Source organism: Microtus ochrogaster, chromosome 24 (assembly GCF_000317375.1).
Source record: "Microtus ochrogaster isolate Prairie Vole_2 chromosome 24, MicOch1.0, whole genome shotgun sequence".
Classification (NCBI taxonomy): Eukaryota; Metazoa; Chordata; class Mammalia; order Rodentia; family Cricetidae; genus Microtus; species Microtus ochrogaster.
In genome coordinates this window covers 36,089,445-36,111,888 of record NC_022024.1, presented here as the reverse complement: position 1 = coordinate 36,111,888, position 22,444 = coordinate 36,089,445, and the positions used below count along the sequence as shown (strand labels likewise).

Sequence of the window (22,444 nt, the reverse complement as noted above, 5' to 3'; positions counted from 1 at the left end):
TGTGTGTGTTCGTGTATATGTCATATGTGTGCATGTGCATATGGAGGTCACAGGCCAATGCTGAACATCCTTTAGAATTGTTTTCCACCTTGTTTTTTGAGACAGGGTCTCTCACTGAACCTGCAGCTCACCAATTGGGTTAGACAGGGTGGTCCTTGTGTTCCCTGCTCCACAGCACTGGGACCCCAGGCACAGACTGTAACACACTTTTCCATAGATATCGGAAATCAGACTCAAGTCTTCATGACTGCTGAGTGAGCCATCTCCCACAGGCCCTTAAGTTTTTAATTTATTTGCATAAAATTTCTTCATAGTATCTTTTAATTTAAAGCCACCTGTATCTGAGATTATGCCTTTTTTCCTTAATATTGCTTATTTTGCCCTCTCTTATTTTCTTAATTACTTTTACCATAAGTTTATTGTTTTGTTTTGTTTTTCTTTTCTTTCTTTCTTTCTTTCTTTCTTTCTTTCTTTTTTTTTTGAGACAAGGTGCAAGGTGGTCTCAAACTCATAGTAACTCCTGCCTCAGCTGCCCAAGTACTGGGATTATAGGCATGAGCTACCATACTTTTTATATTACTTTTGTTTTACTATTTTTATATTGTTTCTTCATATGATAACTTTGACCTTTTTTCTATTTTTTATAAATTTGTATTCTATTTTCACATCTTTATAATTTCCTTTTTCTACTTTTTTAGGGGTTCCTGGTGTTTTTCTAATGTAATTTAAAATCTTTCCTAGTTAGCATTTAAGCTGATATATTTCCTTCCTTCTGCTGTGATGTAGACATTGGGTTGTGTGTTCCCCAAAAAAGTTCCATGGCTGAAGACTTAGTCCACAGGCAGATGCTGTTGTGAGGTGGGAGCCTTTAGGGGGTAGCGTCTAGTAGGAAGTCCTGGGAGGGGGACAAGTGTAGAGCCCACACCCATGTTTTCATCCTTTCTGCCTCCCAGCTCTGACCCATGCTCGCGGTCCTCTACAGTTCCACCACGGTCCATAGCGCAGAGGCCCAAACAGTAGAGCTGTCCAGTCTACACCTCAACCACCAGGACTGTGATCCAAATACACCGCTTCTCTTTATAAAGTTAGTTGTCGTGGGCATTTTGTTGTGGTGAGGTAAGACTGACTAATACAGCACCATTTACAGTACATTCAACAAGTTTTAGGTGTATCTTCATTGTTTTTCTGATCTAGGCCTTTCTAAATTACCACCACATCCTCTCCATATCTTGCTTCATTTTCTATATTAATTTTCTTTTTATTTCTTCTAGTTCTTTCCTTCCCCAAACACCTTCCTAAATCTTTCTCTGTCTTACCTTGCTTGAGATTCATGTTTCTTAGTTAGTACCTTTCATGAGCTCCAAAAAGTTCTCATTTATTTTTAGATCTCTTATTTGCAACTCAAGTGATTCTCTATTTTGTGATCAATCTTTTCTTTGTGTGGAACCTTTGATGGGATTTCTCTATAGCATGTATTGAATTTAGGAATCTGATAGGATTTGTTATTTGTGCATGCATGTTTGTGGAAGGGAGGGGTCTTATACATTGATGTTTGGGGCATCACAGAGAGGCATAGGTAGACTTTAGCATTGTAGATTACTATGAACCTGTTATTACTTTAAATGCAATGCTTTACTTGAAGTGTTTTCTAATAAATTCCTTGAATTTTCTTTCTTTTTTAGAAGATGTGTTTGTTATGTATACAGTGTTCTGTTTGCATGTTTGCCTGCAGGCCAGAAGAGGGCACCAGACCTCATTATAGATGGTTGTGAGCCACCAAGTGGTTGTTGGGAATTGAACTTGGGACCTCTGGAAGAGCAGTCAATGCTCTTAACCTCTGAACCATCTCACCAGCCCAATTTCTTAAATTTTCAATCCAGTAACACATTCTTAGGGCAGATATTTGTCAATAAAACTTATTTTGAATTATTTTAGATACATAGAAAATATGACAAATAATTCAGAAAAGTCCTGTGCTCTCCGTCTCCAGTTCTCTAATATTAATACATATTTTTTTTTCTTCAAAATTGAGATAGTGCATTATTTACCAAAGTCCAAGCGTTATTCAGATTTCACTATTGATTTATTTTCTGTTCTAGAATTCTATGCAAGGTACAACAGTGACTCCAGTTAGCAATTTCCTTCATCTGCTTTATCACAGTTCTTTGGGATTTTCCTGCATTTTATGACCTTCATGATTTTGAATATTATTTCTGTATTTTGTAGAATGAACCTAAGTTTGGGTTTGTCTGATTTTTTTTTCCATGATTAGACTGGAGTTATAGGATTAGGAAAAACGTCTTATTAAAATGTTCTTCCTGGACTGGAGAGTTGGCTCAGTGGTTGGGGCACGTGGGACTCTTGCAGAGGACCCAGTTGTGTTCCCAGCAGCACATGGGAATGCGCCACCCTCTGCGACTCCAGTTCCAGGAGAGCTCGTGCCCTCTTCTGGCCCCGTGGGCACCAGGCACACACATGGTATACATACATGCATGCAGACACACACTCACACATACAAAAGAAAACTAAAACAACTACAGTGGTCTTCTCATCTCATTGGCGTAGAGTGCACATGATAACGACATGTCTGACTTAGTATTGGTGTGTTTGAGCTGATCATGGGGTTTACTCTGGTGGTGACTCTGCTGCCCACTGTTCATTTGCTGTTTTACTCTTTCCACTCAAGGGTAAACTTTGCTTCTTTCTGGGACTGGGAAGAACGGGCAGTTTATACTTAGATTTGAACTGGGAGTGAAGCTTGTGGGTGCCCTGACTGGAGGAGAAGGGTCTGTTATTAGCTCGCCTGCTCTGGAGGGCCTTGGACTCTTACCTTCTGTGTTCCAGAGCTTTATAGAAATCCTCAGGCTAATGCTGACTCCAGCACCTGCTTTTAGAGCAGCCCAGGGAATTATTTTAAGAAATGTTCAGTTCTCTTGTTTGTCAGCTTATCAGCTGTTCTCTGGAGAGTGCCTTAACCCAGTGTGCTGTCCACAGGGGTGGTAACAGACTTCACTTGGCATTGAGTTTTCAATATGTTAAAACTTGAGGGACATGCACATTATTTTAGAAAGTATGGTGCTTATTGTAGTCATTTTTCTAATAACGCATTCCCCACCATTCTCAACTTTTGGGAGTTTTTTTGATTTAGGCATGATATTTTCTGATTGCCTTTCCTACTTCAGTGTCTTGATAGGTTGATACCTATCATTCTTTCTACCTATACAGACACACATGCACACACAGGCATGTGCATGCAGGTTTCTTCTGTGAGTAGATGAGCCTCAGCAGATGTGTCACACAGCGTGAGTGAGGAGTGAGTGACCTGTGGAGTGGCTGGAGCCTGGGAGGAGCTTTTTTACGTATGAGGAAGTTCTTCGCTCTTCCTCTACCTTACACCTCTGCGGCTTAGGTGTTGAACTTCTGGTCTCTGGCTATTAGAACACGATGTGCTTATATACATGGATTTATACATTGATGGATTGATAAATTGGTGGAATTATTGGGGAGTGGTAGAAGCTAGGACACGTGGCGTAGTTGGAAGAAGGACGTCATGGAGTAGGGGTGGGATGTGCCCTGAAAAGACAGTTCTTTTCCTGGTGTCTTCCTTCTTTCTGCCTCATTTTGCTTCACTCATGCTGCCTACAATGATGTTCTAACTTAGACAAGGCGCCTGTGGACTGAACTCTGTGGAACAAAGGCCCAAATACAGCCTTCGTATCCTAAGTTGTTTTTTGTTTTTTTTTTTTTTTTTTTCGAGACAGGGTTTTGCTGTGGCTTTGGAGCCTGTCCTGGAACTAGCTCTGTAGACCAGGCTGGTCTTGAACTCACAGAGATCCGCCTGCCTCTGCCTCCCGAGTGCTGGGATTAAAGGCGTGCGCCACCATCGCCCAGCTCCTAAGTTGATTTTGAAGGTATTTTATTACAAAAAGAAAAAGTGAACTGATACAGCGCCCATCTTCCCCAACCTCGAGGGAAAAAGAAAACTGTTGTAGTCATCTTATGTCCTTAAAGCCGTCAGGTTAGTTTTTCTGAAGTATCGTTGTAATACTCCATGTTGGAAAGATAAAGACGAACACACTGGCTGAGCCAACTAAAATTATATGAGTGCTATGGGACAGTGGTCCTTACCTCTAAAGATTCGTCTCTTGTACTTGTTTAATAAAATGTTGATTGGCCAGTAGCCAGACAGGAAGTATAGGCGGGGGGACCAGAACAGGAGAATTCTGGGAAGATGAAAGGCTCAGCAGCAGTTGTCACCCAGACACAGAGGAAGCAAGATAAGAATGCCTCACTGATAAAGGTACCAAGACTTGGCTAACACAGACAAGAATTATGGGTTAATATAAGATATAAGAGTTAATAAGAAGCTTAAACTAATAGGCCAACCAGTTTATAATTAATGTAGGCCTCTGTGTTTCTTTGGGACTAAATAGCTGCGGGACCAGGCAGGACAGAAACCTCTGTCAACATATGAGTTCTTAATTTACCAATGACAAAGGAACAGGCTTGTGCCTCAGAGTCTCTTGGTGCCTAAACTCAGGGATTTGGCATTTTTAAAGCCAAAAAACCACATGACCATAATTATATCAGAGTTAGATGAGGGTCAGAGTAACCTTATACATTCATGCCTGGCAGAGCATAGTAAGTACTTTAGACATCACATGACAATTATTTTTGACATATACCTTCTTTATTTATTTTGTTTTGCATGAATTATTTTGGTTAATACATTTGGACCATGGCCAAAGTCACAAAAACCTCAGGTTGCTGCCTAGGTCTAGAGCTGTCTGAGTGGACACAGATGGAGTCAGGGTACGATGTCATTGCCTCAGTCTCTTCTGTGTTAGTGCATGCTCTATAGAAGTGGTGCTGTGCAAGCAGAGAGCACAGCTCTGGAGTCAGGCACATCCATAGTAAATTCTTTTTTGGATTCTTTTTTTTTCTTTTTTCTTTTTGGTTGTGAACTTGGCTTTTAACTACTGGGCCATCTTTCCATTCCTTAAATTCTTTTTTTTTTCAGCCAAGTTTTTAACATTTATTCGTGTGTATGCACATATACACATGCATATACTGCATAGCCTGTGTTAGGAGACCAGACAATAATTTAGGAGAATGAGAACACCTGGGAAAGAGCTGTCTTTTCAGGCACTTCTCCCCCACACCCTGCAATCTATGATGTATTTCTTCCAACTAGGCCACATTTCCTAGTTTCTACCACTTCCGAATAATTCCATCAACTTATGAATCTATCACTGAAATAATCCATTTATAAAAGCACATCATGTTCATTTTATTTGTTTGTTTATTTTGGTTTTTCGTGACAGGATTTTTGGTTTTTGTGTAACAGTAGTCCTGGATGTCCTAGAACTCACTTTGTAGACCAGGCTGGTCTCGAACTCGCAGAGATCCACCTGCCTCTGCTTCCCGAGTGCTGGGATTAAAGGCGTGCGCCACCACCACCCAACTCCACACATCGTGTTCTAATAGCCTTTCAGTTGTGTCACAATCCATTGTCTCCTTCCATCCGGATCTCAGGGATTGAACTCAGGTTCTCACTAGCCCCAAATTAAAGTTTTTATTTCATTTCATAGCTGATGTTGGAAAACATACATGATGAGTTTCCAAATTTGTAGTTATTTTAATGGGATATTTTATAGGGTTGTATGACTAGTACTTAGCAAAATAGACATGGAACAAATATTCCCTCCCTGTCATACTTCTCCACCGACTATTGAGTCAAGCCTTTAAAATCCTTCTCATTACTTAATGTTATGATGTTATGATGATTAATTATGTAGCTATGTATGTTACTTCTGCTATATGTCAGGAATTATCTGGACATTGGAAAGTGGTAAACCTTTGTTGAAATCCAGGTTTTTCCTTCTCATTCTCTACCTCTATTACTGTGTTGATACTAAAAGGTACTCCTCAACATCACTAGATTCTTGAAATTTTAATATCTTCCCTACCTAGAGAAGGAGGAAAAGCCAAGAATGCTTTCTCCCTTCTGGTTTATTACCCTTTTGTGTTACACATGTTGTCTTCCATCATAACAGGTGTGATGTGTGTCTCTATCATGTACATGGTCAAATACCTTTCCTAGTTCTGGGGATATTGAAACTCTCCTAAATTAGTTACCACTTCTTAGAAGGCATTTTAGAGTTTTTTCAGAGGCAATGTTGGTTGTTAAGATGGTTGGAGAAAGGTAGGGGTCTGGTGCAGAGAGGCCCAGAGTAGGGTGCTGCCCTTAGAACTGCACGTGGTGTCTCGCAGTAAAAAAGTTTTCCATCTTCTGAATGGAAGCCTAAATTCACTGTACCTCAAATCAGCAGGTATGAAAACGCTGTTTTATATGGAGATTTTTCTGATTTTATGTACTACTTGTACACATTAGGGAAGCTTCAGACTTTACTAAATCAATCTTTCTTTCTTTCTTTCTTTCTTTCTTTCTTTCTTTCTTTCTTCCTTTCTTTCTTTCTTTCTTCCTCTTTTTAGTTTTTTCGAGACAGGGTTTCTCTGTACCTTTGGAGCCTGTCCTGGAACTAGATCTTGTAGACCAGGCTGTAATAAATCTTTCTTAAAGCTCCAGGGAATCGCATCACCAATGATGATAGTGCTCATCCTGTTTAAGATGCCAGTGATACAACTGCATCAATCTGGTTTTGCAGCTTTTGAACTTAAAGTTGTTATGTAATGTCTTTGTTCAGTCAAGGTTCCACTGTTTCCAGACCCTGAATTTAAATTCTGTGTCAGTAGCCTGTGTGCCACCGTCACGAGTGTGCACCTGTGTGCCACCGTCGTGAGTGTGCGCCTGTGTGCCACTGTCGTGAGTGTGCACCTGTGTGCCACCATTATGACTGTGCGCCTGTGTGCCACCATTGTGAGTGTGCGCCTGTGTGCCACCATCGTGAGTGTGCACCTGTGTGCCACCGTTGTGAGTGTGCGCCTGTGTGCCACCGTCGTGAGTGTGCGCCTGTGTGCCACCGTCGTGAGTGTGCGCCTGTGTGCCACCGTCGTGAGTGTGCGCCTGTGTGTCACCGTCGTGAGTGTGCGCCTGTGTGTCACCGTCGCGAGTGTGCACTGCAGGCCTGACCTTCTGATTTTTATTCATTACTTTAATTTCTTTGCTTTTGATGTTTGAGAACTGAACCTAGAGCCTTGACCATGTTGAGGAAGAGTTTAACTGTTGCAGTGCGCCTGACCACCCACACAAAAGTCCCATTCTGTCTCTGTTGACTTCTTTGTAGGAAGGTCTGAAAGGGGTAGCTATAAATAATTTTGTTTTAAGATTTTAATCAAGGCATTTAAAAGGATTTGTCCTAAAAATAACTTTGGGTTCTTATATGAGTCTGTTGATGTGTGCTCTTAATTCTGAGCCTAGCAAGTGCAGAACTCACCTGCATGATACATTTTATCTATGTTAGGTACTCAAGTGTTATCCTTGGGGAATTAGCCTTCGTAATGTGTATTTTATCTGTAGTAAATCCTAAAGTCTTGTCTTTGGAGGAAATGTGCACCGTATTTGACAGATTAAATGAAAGCACTAGTTTATTAAAAGCTTTGAAAATGGAGCATATAAAAACCTTATTTCATACTTAGATATGCAAATTATGATTTTTAATTTTAAAATCTCTGATAAAAGATTTGGTGTGGTTGAGAATCTTGTTTTTTATTTATAATAGTAGGTCTAGATCTTTAATTTTTTTCTATATTGAACTTTCATTTCATATGTAGAGGAGATGTTCTTCATGTGGTTTTAGTTTATATTCTGTAGGGTCAACACTGTATGGTTTTGTTTAGGAGTTCTAAGAGTAGTTTGCACTGACAAGTGCGTAATACAGTATGGAAACACCAACGTTAGCAGATGGCTTCGTTCTGGTGTGCACACGTGACTTTGTAACGCCTTGTTTTCAGTAGCAGTGGGATTATGTTGTATCTTGCCCTTGCTTTTTTCAGACTATTTTATGGACAGAACTAGAAATACTAGTTATATAAGCTATTCTAACACAGACTAGAAAGTAGGTCATTGTGATGGGAGTATGCTAAACCACCCACTGGTTGCTATAGCAATGACCTACTTTAGAAACTATTTCTGTTGATTCATGTTGAAATCATCTTTTGGAAGTGGCATAAGGAAGTTACTACATGTACGCTTCTATAGTAGTAAAAGGTAGTGGTTTTTAGAGGAAAATTCCTTAAAACATTTAAAATAAGGAGGTGCATTAGTGTCTCTTTATTTCAGAGTGGTTCATTCAGTGTTATAATTAAGTTGTGCCTTTGTACAGTGAGGGATTGTAGTGAGTTTACTAACAGTTGGCCTATTTAAAAATCAGTCTATTTTCAGCCAGATCTTCCAATGGGAGCACATGGCTGCAATATATGCCGAAATTGTCTGCTCAGTGTTCAGTGCTGTTTTAAGGCACATATCTTTATAGTGTAGGAGTGTTTAAATGATGTGTTCTGTGGAGCACACAGTCTGAACCCTGAGTAATCCTATTCCAAACTAAGGACAAAGTGTTAGATTTTGTGTAGTTTTCAAATACTGGTTTTCATTTATCACTAAAGAGAAACTGTTCTATTCAGTGACTTGGTGCTCTGAATCTACACTGTTTATGGCTGATTTTTATATAGCACCACCACAGACTTACAAGCTTAGAGATCAGTCAATCTGAGTTTTAATAGTATCATCCCTTTTTAACAAATAGGTATTAGTATAGCAGTGGCTTTGTCACTGGGGAAGATAAAACCTTGGTTCACAGTCACATTCATATGGAGTTATACATTCAGTGAGATTCTGTATAGGCCTGGGCATCCAACTAATTTATTCTTCCTATTAATGTATATACATGGGGTTTGTTTTCAGAAATAGATATTTACTCTCTTTTTTTCTCTCTTTTCCTTTAAGGCAGGTCAGACGGACTGCCTATATAACCTTTGGCCTTGGGATCCTTGTACTTCATGTCTTGAGTATTGGAATTACAAGTGCATACCTCCTGCCCATCTTAAGATTAGAACTATTCTAAAGGAAAAGTAGCAATGACTTCATTTATTGTATATAGCCATGTGCTACCAGTTGACTTTACGTATTTCTAATCCTCTCAGGACCTGTGTGAAACAGCCGTACTAGCATCTTGTCCTGCTTCCAGTTTTTTCAGTAGACTACAGGACATGTGGCGATGGCATTTGCCAGGTACATAAACTAAAACCTAGGTTAGGGAAGCCAAGGCATGAAAAATTAGATACAGGAGATGCACAGAAGAGAGGGGTGTGTGTACATATACATGTTTGCATACAGGTTTTTCTGCTAAAATGAATGATTTGAACTTTGCTTGTGATGTAATACATTCTTGACAGTTGAGAGAGGAGAGAAAGTGACTTCAGCTCTAAGACTTCAGACTTGGTATAAACTTGAGATGGGAATTGGCAAAAATCCTTCAGACTGAGGAAAGATCACATGTTCAAGAGAACGGTTGTGTACAAAAGAGTAGTAGCTTGGTTTAGTGCAAACAGTAGTAGCGTGGGACAGAAGATGAACCTGGAGCCATTGGATGGTGACTGAGAACATGCTTTGCTTTTTATTGAATAAAAAAATGAGTCTCAAAGATCTTTATACAAGAATATGTGCCTCAATACGATCTGATAATGTGCACTGAGATGGATTATGGCGGCAGAGATTGCTAATAGGCAGGGCTATTTTAAGACTGCAATAAATACAAGCAAGAGATAAAACTACTGTTATTGTAGTAAAAATAGAACACCAAGTATTCAGTAACACATAATAATGCTCACCATGTACAGACACTGTTCTAAGAGCCTCACATATGGTAATTTACTCAGCTTCCACAAAACTTCCCATGTGTGTCCATACTATTATACTCTCATTTTATAGACAAGGAAACTCAAGATTTTCTGTAAGTCATCAGTGTATAATACGTACTGCTAGACTTGTTAAGAATATGGAACATCTGTGCAGTACATGCTGGAAAACATGAAATTACCTGTTGCTCTCTAAAGGTGTTTAGCGCCAGTAAACCAGGTGCAGGAGATCAGGCCTCACCCGTCCTACCCCAAAGGAATGTGTGCTGGAATCAATTTTGAGATTAGTGTATTTTTATCTCCACTCAAACTCCATTTCTCAGGGTAGATATAATAAGTATCCTGGTAAGTAACGTTCCAGTTATTTCCTTATGCACAACTAAACATAAATTGATACATATATAGGGTTTTTTTTTGATTTTTCGAGATTTTATTTAACCAAAGAAATACGCATATAGTTTTTTCTGTATTTGTGGTAGATACATGTTTATCATTTTTTATGGGTGTATGAATATGAATTCACATGCATGATGTTAATCTAGACTTGGTTGTTTATTTTATGAATTAATTATATCCTTTTGGTATTTTTCTTTCTTTTCCCACCTTCCTATTATAGATATGTTCCCATCATTACATTCAGTATGAAGAACACTTACTTCCAGTTTTGGTAGAAAATGTGGGCTCAGTAATACAGCAAAGATTTAGAGATCCCATCTGCCTTGGATTGTCTCTATGGGATGTTTGAGCTTTCTGCTGTTTTTACTTAATGCAAACTAGTTCATTCCATTTCTTTTTATCAAAAAATTCTTTGATGATCTTTATTACATCTGAGATATCTCAAATATAACTTGGGAAGTGGTGAGCTAGAGATGTGGCTCATTAGTACTTACTGCGCAATTATGAGGACCAGAGTTCAGATCCTAGCAACACATAACAAGGTGCCCCTCAAATACCAGTCATGCCAGTGCTTCAGGGAGAGACCCTGCCTCAAAGGAATAGGAGGAGACTTTCGGGGGGCACTGACACCCTCTGTTGTCCTTCATGGGTATGAACAGGTGCACACACACCACACATGGCTATCTACTCACAGAGCCATATACTGCAAATAAATAATCTCTAACCATTGTTGTAAAAATTAAATATCTCTTCTGGGGCTGCAGCTGTATCTGAATTGATGGAGTGCTTGCCTCACATCTGGATTCAATCTCTAGCACCATATAAAGAAGCCTAGCATTGTGGCACTTACTTAGAATCCCAGCAGCTGGGATCAGAAGTTAGAAGCCATACTTAACTTCACAACAAGATCAAGGCTGGCCTGAACTACAAGACCACATCCTCCCAAACTCCAAAACAATCTTGCTAAGAAAACACAAGAAATTGCATGACTGCCCGTGAACACTTCTCACTTATTAAATTATGCATATTTATGAATAATATGAACCTCAGATGTTTTTGTATCACTGCATCTACTAACAGCAATCTTTTCTCAAAATAGTAAGACATGTTGTAGTAGTGTGCAGGGGTGGGGTTCAGGTGTTAGGAAGTAAGTTCAAACCAAGACAGAAAGGGGATAGTTGAAATTAAAAAAAAAAAGAACAATGTTTTATTTCCTGTTTGTTTAACAACACCATGAGACTTGTTAAGATGAAATGCTAAGATTATCTTTCATATCTACATGGGTATACCTATGGATATAGAGAGCTCTGCAAAGTTCTCCAAAGCTGTGGGAGGTTGCTAAAGAGGGGCTATCTCAGACTAACTAGTGCACTTACGTCACTGATGACTGTAGTTATGAAATACCAGCAAGACTGAGGTACTGAAGGCAGAGAGTGCACAAAGACTACAAACATTCCCTAGTCAGAGCAGTCTGTCAGGACAGTACTGTGTGTGTGACCTTTCAGAGGTAGAAATGTGCTCTGTGTTGGGATGTTGGCTGCTGGCTGCTGGAGATTGGACACCACGGCTCCACTTAACCCTTGGCTACCGTCCTGTAATGTCTGTTTCTGCCATGTGTTCTTCCTTTCCGCCTGGCTTCCTCCTCACAGCTGCTTCTCAGTGAGGTTGTAACTCATGGGAAAGGCAGACAAAAGAAACCTTAACCCGAAGAACATAGAAGAAACAAAGTAGAGACAAACTGAGATCTGCCCAGCTGAGAGGAGCAGAATCTGGGTGGAATTAATGGATAATGAGCTTGGACTTTCCAGAGTAGCCTCCCTTTTGGATGTATTTCTGGGAAATGCTCTGTCCTCACAACAGAAGATGTAGAATAAGCAGTTTCCCTACTGCTCCAGAATTTTCCCAGGTGTCTCATGTGTAAATCTTATTTCTGCTTACTTCACTGAAGAAGTCCGTGTGATCCCACCCACTCCATGAAACCTTTGCTTGTTTCAAATTAACATAGTATTCTCTATAGTCACGATAATGGCATATGATTTAGCATCTATCTATTCCTTTTTCTTATATTAGAAGCTTTATTAGATTTAGAAAAGGACATTATAGCTTCCCCTAGGTGATTGCAATGTCCTTTAGCAAAGTATTCATTTTCTCTCATTTGCCTGTTTTGTTTTCTGCATCAGGGTCTCATGTAGCCCTGACTGACCCCAAACATAATTGAGGCTGATCTTGAATTTGTGGCTCTAAGGTCATCTCTCAAATGCTCTGTTTTCTGGTGTGTAGCACCATACCACACCCAAGATGCTTAAATTATTCAGACATCCGGAGTTACCAAGTAGAACGTTTCCATTTTTCCCAATAAAAGATATTCTAGATTCTTTGAAGTAACTTTTCCATAAAAAAATTTTACTTTATTAGATTTGAACAATGAAACTAGTTCATTTAATTGCTTTGATATTTATTTACATAATTTTTATGATTACAAGTTAATTTTTTACTAGATTATTTAGTGAAAATAAGTGATTTAATTCAGGGCTTGCTTAAAATGTTAGAGATTATGATGTAATAAAAAAACTCTTGTCAGTATGGCTTCTAAGAATACTGAGTCACCAGTAAATAAAATGATGAGTCCACATTTGTCATTTGTAGAATGTAGTGTTACAATATTTTATACCTTGTAGATACATATTTTAAGGTTTATAATATTTTCTCTCTAGATTTTTGCTTCAGTGTCTTGAGGATCTGGATTCCAATCTACGGAAGCTGAATTCTCGTCTCTTTGTGATTCGTGGACAGCCAGCTGATGTGTTCCCCAGGCTTTTCAAGGTAATTTGAAAACATATGCATGAATAATAATCTTTGCCAGAGCAAATATTTGACAAATACCTTTTTGCGAAAGCATGGGAGGTAGTATTTTTTTTAAGCTTTTTATTGATTCTTTGTGGACTTCATATCCTGTATCCTGATCCCATTCATCTCCCCGTCCCTTTGTATGCGTCCTCTGCCCTTGCAACCTCCCCCTCAATATAAAATAAGAAAAGTTAAAAAAAAACAAAAACCTCATCATGGAAGCTAGAGTGTGACACAGAAATCACAGTGCCCTTTAGTCCACATATCTTTACTTGTAAGTGTTCATTGCAATGAGGCCTCTGGTTTCTGCTACATTATCAATACCGGATCCTCACTGGGACTCTTCGTGGAGATCCTGCAGCTCTGGATCTGAGGTCCGGCCCTTTCATGTGCTCCAGCAGTTCACGGATGGGGTGTATGCTGGGTGGGTCAGCCCACCAGCTCCTCCTCTTCCCCACCATCATCAGTGCAGCAGGCAGCAAGGGGCCAGGCCAGTTCTCCCGCTCTCTCCTGCACCCACACCACCAGGGCCAGCCAGCTCTCTGCTCTCATGACACCAGGGCCATCACTCCCACATGCTGCGGGGAGGGGGTTGCTGTGTCAGGACCACATGGGTGGGGCCAGCTCTCTCATGCTCATGTTTTTGAGGCTGGCTCACCAGAGCCCTGTCAACAGGATCAGCCCTACTGTGGTGTCCAAAGGAAATAGTATTTTTAAATAAAAAAAAATGTGGCTTTTCTTTATTGACAGTGCTAATATAGTAAAATTAGACATTAGAAAGATTAAAATGAAAAATTCCTTTTTGGCCTCAGACTATTAGTTCTCCCCAAAGCAGCACTATTTCCATTTCCTGCATGTGCAAATATCAATACCCTTTGTATGAACAAGAATTTGTGTGTGCTTAGACATCCATGTGTCTGTGTTAATTGTTCTCTGCTTTAATAGTCAAATGAGAACACATTATACACAATCTTCTGTTCTGTGCATTATTCATATGTTGGAGGACATTTCATGTCATCTCCTGGTCTTTTATATGATTCTGTAGTAGTAACATGTATGGGTGTGTTAGATTTCTTCTACTGGTTTTCTATTGAATGTTTAGTTACTCTTCCCATAGGCCTCTGGCTAACACAGTGTTGCCAGGGAACCTCCTTGTCCACATTTATGTTCCTTTGTGAGTTTTTTTTTTTAAGAGGGCAGTGACAGTTAATCTCCATTGTCACCTTGATATTTAGAATCACCTGGAAAATGGGTCTCTGAACATGACTGGGATGGGATTGTCCTGACTGTGTTACTCGAGGTGGCCAGACCCACCCACTGTGGGCGGCACCATTGCTTAGTGGGATCCTGGACTGTGACTGGAGGAGGGAAGCTGAGAAGCAGCGTGGCTCATCACTCCCTGCACCCTGATGCTCGACTCTGAGCCCCAGTCCCCCCTCCTCAGAGAGTCCCATCACAGCAACAGGAAAATGAGTGAACACTCACGTTTTACCAGTAGTATAGAATTGTAGTATTTGGGGATTTTGTTTTGACTTGAATTGGAAGAATCTTCCTAATTTCCTTGTCTTACTGCAGAGAAAGCTTCTCAGGGTCTGAAGGAAATTAATGAGTTGCCCAAGACGAGACGTTTAGCTGATCTGAGCATCTCAGACCACTCATGTTCCTGCAGTCTTAAATTCTTCCCCTCCCTACTACACATAGATTTCTAGCTGTGTATCTGCTCGTGTTGCAGCTATTTGATATACCTTAGTTTTTAAAATGGCTTTTTACCTGCATTTTTGAGGCAGGGTTTCTCTATGTAGCCCTACCTGTCCTGGAACACATCACTCTGTAGACCAGGCTGGCCTTGACCTCAGAGATCCATCTGCCTCTACCTCCCCGGTGCTGGGATTAAAGGTATCTGCAAAAATAGCAATATTTCTAATGCAAAAGAGACGCTGCTTTCCCTGAATGAGAAGGTCTCCAGTGCTGGGAAGTAAATCAGTTTTGCCTAACTTTCCTAGTATGGAAGAAACATTAGTGCTTACCTAATGTAGCAGTCTTAGCTAGAAGAGACTGTTTACTCCTGAAGAATTCTCATTTAGTCTAGGTATGTGGAAGAGTTTTGACAAGAAAGCAGACTGAAAGTAATGATACCTCATCCACAGCTCATACAAACTGCAATGTGTGGAGATAAGTACATCAGTCCTCTCTCCAAATCTGTTTGGTAGAAGTAAAATGTCTTCTAAGATTTTGGTATTACAAATACCACAGTTTTTTATTTTGTTTTTAAACAGACTTTTTCTTAGGCCAGCGACTTTTTTGTATTGTGTTGGATTTTCCTCCCTAGGATGGGAGAGAGGGTTCAGTGACTGACATACTCACTGCTCTTCCCGAGGACCTGGACTTGGTTTCCAGCACCCACATGACAGCTCATGATGGTCTAACTCCGGCTCCAGGAGATCCAGTGCCCTCTTTTGGCCTTTGAGGACACCATGCATTGTGAAGAACTTTATATATGCAGACAAAATACCCATACACATAAAATAGAAATAAATTTAAATATATAATTTTAAACTTTAATTCTGGATAGAACAGCATCATATTGTTTCATGCTGCCTTACACAGAGTCAGTGAGATGGCTTAGCAGGGAAAGGCACTTGTCACCAGATCTGACACTTGAGTTTGGTCTCTGGACCCATATGGTGAAAGCAGACTGCTCCTGCAGCTGTCCTCTGACCTCCACGGCAATGAGACGTGCACATGCATTCTCTCACACATGTTAGAATACATTTGACGCTCTCTGAGTCCAATGGAATTAAATTTAAAATAAATAGCAACAGAATACCAAATATGGATAACCGCCCCCAGAAGTACTCGGGAAAGCTCATAGCTTTCTATATTGTTATAGATATGAAGGAGACAAATAAGTAACTTTTTGCCTCAAAGATGGAAAAGGAATAAATCAAGCCATCACAAAGTAGAGGAAAGGAAACGGTAAAGGACTGGATATGAGTGAAACAAAGCAGTCCTGGGAAGACATGGCGCATGCATCAGCTGCTGTGCCTGCAGTCCTGGGAAGACATGTTGCAGGCATCGGCTGCTGTGCCTGCTCTCTGACTCTGCCCAGCACTGTGACGTGAGCTGGGCACTGTAAGCATGTCTCCTTTACTCGTTGCCATGACAGTAGCCACTCATGGTTGTTCTTTTCAAGGATATTTCAGAGGTGCTTCCTAGAAGAAAATGGTGTGTAAATTAACACATCTAATGTTCAGGGAATGTTCTCCCTGGCTTTTCAGTTTTTCTTATGGAGAATGTTCACTAATTCATTCCCAGGGAAGAGATGTGATGTATTGAGGAGTTGAGGAGAAAGGGTTGGGTGAGTATGGTTCAGACAGTTCCTTTTCTCTTTCACATACATTTTACCCTCCTCTTCTGTATACTGTCTTAGAGCGAGAGCCCATAACGTAAGGGAGGCGCTCCGTATGATTGGCAGAGTAGGGAATGTTAAGTACCACTGTCCACTTCAGTAGTCACATCAGCGAGCTGATTTCCCTTAACCCTACGATACTTTCTCCAACTAAGCTTTACTGATAATGTGCTTATATTTTTACCTTTAGCTCTTGAATGTGCCTGAACTCAAAAAGCAAAAATAACAGGGAGTATTATTTATTAACTCACCTCAAACACTTAACAGCTAAAATATTATTTCTCAAAAAATACACAGAACTAATTGCAAGATACTCGTTAGGGTAAAGGTCTTCATGACTTACACAATGAAGGGTTCTGTTGTTAAATTACAAGGAGCTCTAAGAAACCACACAGTTACAACAGAATCAAGAGGACATCGGCTGCAATGCACAGAAGCGTGCACGTGGAAGCCATGATGCTCCCCCGTGCTCTCTGCTCACTAACAAACGATGCAGGCTAGGAGAGCAGTGTGTCTGCAGTGTGAGCAGTCTTCACTAGGAGACCCTCAGCTTCCAGTCCTGGGGTGTTTTACTGCTAGACTGTACACCTTAGCATGGAATAAACACGTAAGTGTGTATACACTATGTTCCTACTCTCGTTTACATTTTACCCTTAAATTTCAAAACTGGCACGTTTGTACTAGCAAATACGAACTTTAACTGCTGTTACATTCCAGACCTTCGAGAAAGGAAAAACTTTTAAATGTATTATTTTTCTCCTAGCAGTTTCAAAGACGCCTTTGAACGATAATGAATACGTGCAGCTGCCAGTCACTCTAGGGCAGTGCTGATGGGAATTTAAGGCACAGCAGCTGAGAACATGCCCAGCATCTAAGCTTAAAATATGCTTGTGTTTAATTCATCATTTTTCTCTCAAAGATTTATTTCTAGGAAGATATGATAAATGACTAAATACGTCTTAAATGTATGCACTGGGCTAGAGAGGTGGCTCAGCCATAAGAGAGCTTACTGCTCTTCCAGCACACTTGACTTCAGATCCCGGCACCCACATCGACAGCTCACAGTGCTCCGTAACCCCAGCTCCCGAGGATCTGATACCTTCTTCGGCTTCTATGGCATCCACACACACGAGCACAAATATACACACTAAAAAAAAAATTAAATCTCTTTATCTGAAAGATTAATAAAAAAATTAAATCCTTATGAAAGGTAATCAATTGCCAAATGTATTATGTGCATTGTACCATCGGTAACACCTTTGGTCTGTTCATGTGGTATCATTTAGTCAGTTAAATAACAGAAGTAAATCAGAATAGATTTTAGAATTCGGCAAAACTTGACTACCATCCTGAGGTAATCATTTAATTCCCTGAAGTCATAGTCTCCTTATTTATAGCAACTATAAAGACATGTAAGTTACTGATGCAATAATAGTCAATAGTTGCTGTTTTATTGCTCGTTCCAAGTTTTCTCCTGTCAACTTTTTGTTGTTGTTGCTGTTGTTTTCAAGACAGGGTTTCTCTGAGTAGCTGTCCTGAAACTCACTTTATAGAACAGGCTGGCCTAAAACCTGGAAATCTGCCTGCCTCAGCCTGGAACTACCAAGTGCTGGAACTAAAGGGTGCACCACCACCACCACCCAGTTTGCTGTCAACATTTTAATAGTCAGAAATAAGTCTTTCTAAGCAAAACAGTTCATACCATATCAGCTATCAAGGGCTTTTTAAAGAGAAGTTCTTAGAATTACCAGATATAAGTTCATGTGTCTCTGTAAGCCTGAACATGTCCCTTTTTAGAAAAAAAAATAATAACTGTATCTGCAAAATAGCAAATGGAGGTTGTTTTCATTCAGAAATAAATAAGGCAATAAAAGTAATTGAAATAAATACTACATAAACCCTGTAGTATAGAAGAGTACAGTAAGTATATTGCTAAATTTGCTCATGCCTGGCACAGTGCCCGGAATCTAGTTGGCATATATTTGTCATGTTTTCACATTGACAAATGGTTTATTTTCCACCCACATTTTTTAAAAGATTTTTTTTAATATTTACTTATTTATTATGTATACAATTTTCTGTCTGTGTGTATTCCTGAAGGCCAGAAGAGGGCGCCAGACCTCTTTACAGATGGTTGTGAGCCACCATGTGGTTGCTGGGAATCGAACTCGGGTCCTTTGGAAGAGCAGGCAATGCTCTTAACCACTGAGCCATCTCTCCAGCCCCTCCACCCACATTTTTGAAGTTTGGTTTATGTATATTGTTTGATGTAGATGTTGAGCTTTTCATTATTTGACGTTAGAAGAAGAACACAATTATAAAGCCATAATGTCTTATTGCCCTCTCTCTCGTATGGCTTTAGGAATGGAGCATCACTAAACTTTCCATTGAGTATGACTCAGAGCCTTTTGGGAAGGAGCGCGATGCAGCTATCAAGAAGCTGGCCACCGAGGCTGGGGTGGAAGTCATCGTGCGCATTTCACACACCCTGTACGACCTGGACAAGTAAGGCGAGCTTTTTATTGCAAGGATATACAGTGACATTCACCATCTTAGACATTGTTAAGTACTCTGTTGGGTGACATTGAGTGCATAGTTGAATGAGGTTATAAAGTGGAAATGACAAAACCAGAATGTACACCAAGCCCTTAGCATTTTACTCAGCTGCTATGATTTCATTTGCTCAGTTGTAATACCAAAATTATAGATATGCCAAAATTATAGATATAGTGCATAAAAAAGTATTTAGCCTTTCAGCATTAAACTAAGAAATGTTATTTACACATTTTTATCGGACTACTGATTCACCCAGTATTGCCTTTCTAGGGTGTCAGTATTTCTAAATTTACAACTATGTGTTTGACACACAGCCATAGTTTACCTTGATATATTTTGTGTTACTATGTGGGTACTCTTTTGTCCTTTCGTTTAGCTGAGATGAAAATAGAAGTAATGGGGGGCTGGAATAAAAAAAAAGAAAATAGAAGTAATATAACTACCCAGCTAGGGTCCTCTGAACCATGGTATCATCCCCTATTGGTCAGTGTATTTATTGAAACACTATCCAGTCTCTGGGGCGCTTTGGCCAGCAAAGATTCTGTGGCCAAATTGAGCTTAGCGTGTAGCATGTGCTAAGATTCTAGGGAGTTCATGAGCTGTGCAAGTTTACAGTAACTGCTGGCATGAAATTGTCTTTATAAATATGAAAAGATCACGATTTATGTACTTATTAAATGATTTCACCTTTTAAATTATGTACACATTTTACCATTAACAAAATAATTTTGTAAGTCACATATCAAACTAAATTAACTTCTGTTTGCAAGTGGATGAATAGAATCATGATTTGATTCAGACAGATGTCTTACCTTGTTATAAACCTAGAAGTGCCCAGCCCTTTTGGTAATAAAATGTGCCTTCTAGTTTACCAGTTTTCTTAACTGCAGCGAGTGATTATAAGGAGGCAAATGGGATAAGAGAAATTGCTGCTAAGTGGGAGACTCGGCTGTGTTGTGAACTTAATTTTTATTGGGTTGTTTATGAATGCATATTAAAGGTTATCATATTTATGTTATGTATAAAATGTTTCTATGGGTTCCAGTTTTCTAGTAGCTATTTAAGAGACATGTGATTGTGTCATTGTAGCATCATTGCACTCAGCAAAATTCATTATAGTCCTATAATGAATTGTGTGATCTCAGGACACTAAACCAAAACAAACTTTACTTACAGCAAGACTAGCTTTCCTGATTTTTTTTTCTGTAAATATAATTGATTTTAAGGTATAAAGAAAAAAAACATTATGTTTGGGATGAAGAAATACTTGATTAACAATGTTATCAGTTATGTGATCTTTGCTAATCTACCTAAAGGATAAAGCTGCTTTAACTGTAGTTGTAAGCAGATAGCTGGAATGAAAAAGCATAATTAGTTATTGTGAAAGTGTCTAGACAGCAGACCTTCGAAGGTGCTGCTGCCTGGTCTGGTCCTGGAAGTGTGACTGGACTGAGGCATCGTGGTCAGCAATCACGACATAATGTACTTAAGTCTAAATGACTTGGAAAAAATGTAATGATTTGGAATTTGGTGTACATATATCTTTGGTATTTCTCTTTTCATCCATGAGGATGACATTCCAAAAGCCCTGATAGATGCCCCTAAACCACCAATTCAAGCCCTGCGTACCCTGTACTTTCTGTCTAAATATCACACAACGATGAAGCTTGCTTTTGGAAATTATAAACCATAGAAAGTTAACAGCAGTAGCGAACAGTTAACACAGTATTCTACAATAAGTTATATCGTCTAGATGTAATATTTTGCAGCACAAATGAACATAACTGAACCACAGATAACAGAAGCTCAGAGAGGGGTTACTGCTGTGTAACAGACACACGTGTGTCTAACAGAGGCATACACACAACAGAAAACACCTATATAGTCTTAATGAAAACTGATCAAGGAAATGGGAAGACAGAGAAGAAAAGATACAGGAACAGAATGAGAATGTCTGGGGGTGGAAGACACAGCGTGCGGGCTGTAGTTGAGGAGGTGCTGATGGCTTGGGAGTTGTGCTGCACAGTGGATTTTAGCTATTCTAGCCACAAAACAGGAACAGGTTACCAGTGAGATCATTTACTCTTCAGTAAAACTAGTATCTGTATGTTTCCTGCAGCATCATGGTGCAAACCTCAAATACACACAACAAATTTAATTTTACTGACAATTTCTTGGTGTAATCATCAGCCTAGTTGAGTTGTATAGAGCCTCTGAGATTCCTTGAGCTCATTTTTCACTTGTCCATTGATGGTAGTTATTATATACACATCCTGTAGGCTAGTTGAGCCACTGTTATTTTTAACTTGACATCAATGTTTTGATATTTGCATATTCTATTATTTGACACATAATAAATATCTAAGAATTTGAAAGAATGATTTTTAGATTCATTAACTATTTTGAACACATTTTCTGGTCATACCAAAGGTCTTAATTGATAGATTTCTGATCTTAAGTCTTTGAGCTTATCAAAGTCTGTTGTCATGTCCTGTGTTTTACTCACTACTGCAACAGGATCATCGAGCTCAATGGTGGCCAGCCACCTCTCACTTACAAAAGATTTCAGACTCTCGTCAGCAAAATGGAGCCGCTGGAGATGCCAGCAGAGACCATTACTTCAGATGTGATAGGAACTTGTGTGACCCCTCTGTCTGATGACCATGATGAAAAGTATGGAGTCCCTTCCCTGGAAGAGCTAGGTGGGTACAGCTCTTTATAAACACGGTGCTTAGGGGTTAAAAATCCACCCAGAGTAAATGGGCAGCACAGAGTGAACCTGATGGCTTTGTTAAGAAAGATGAACAAGAACACAAAGTCAGGATGGGAAGCTTTAGGGGATGGGGGATAAGGGACGTGAGTGTGTTCAAAATACATTGTATGAAATTCAAATAATTTAAAATATATTTTAAAGAGTTAATATCATAAATCATTTGGAAAATTTACTTTTAATGTAATTTTAATTGGAAGAAAAGTAAAGGGGAAAATAAAGGGAAAACCTCAGAATCTAAATATTTTGTATATTCTGTAACACGCGACCTGCTGTCCTTGTGAAGAAGTGCATTCTGAAGATAAGTGTTGGGGGAGGGGCTTGTTGTCCCGGCTGTATTGTGGTCTCTGGGCAGGAGTCTCACATCTGGTGAGGCCAGTGTAGGCCTTCATGTGCAAGTCTAAGCAGTCCTGTGCAGTCCTATGCAGTTCTGTGTACTCCTCCTGTGCAGTCCTATGCAGTTCTGTGTACTCCTCCTGTGCAGTCCTCTGTAGTCCTGTGTACTCCTGTGCAGTCCTGTGTAGGCCTGTGTACTCCTGTGCACTCCTGTGTAGTCCTGTGTACTCCTGATACAAATTATTTTTGTTTCATGATAATAACAATAATGGTGATTTTCTTTTCTCTCTTTTCCCGTAGGCTTTGATACAGAT

The 22,444-nt window shown here is 39.7% G+C and overlaps 1 protein-coding gene across 1 annotated transcript in view; it reads left to right on the top strand.

Moving 5' to 3' along the window:
- Cry1 (cryptochrome circadian regulator 1) overlaps positions 1-22,444 on the top strand; it is a 53,730-nt gene that overhangs the window by 17,435 nt on the left and 13,851 nt on the right. Inside the window, exons 2-4 of the mRNA XM_005358253.3 lie at positions 12,927-13,035; positions 18,831-18,973; positions 21,542-21,726. Coding sequence (XP_005358310.1) covers positions 12,927-13,035; positions 18,831-18,973; positions 21,542-21,726 — 437 coding nt within the window. The remainder of the gene's footprint in view (positions 1-12,926; positions 13,036-18,830; positions 18,974-21,541; positions 21,727-22,444) is intronic.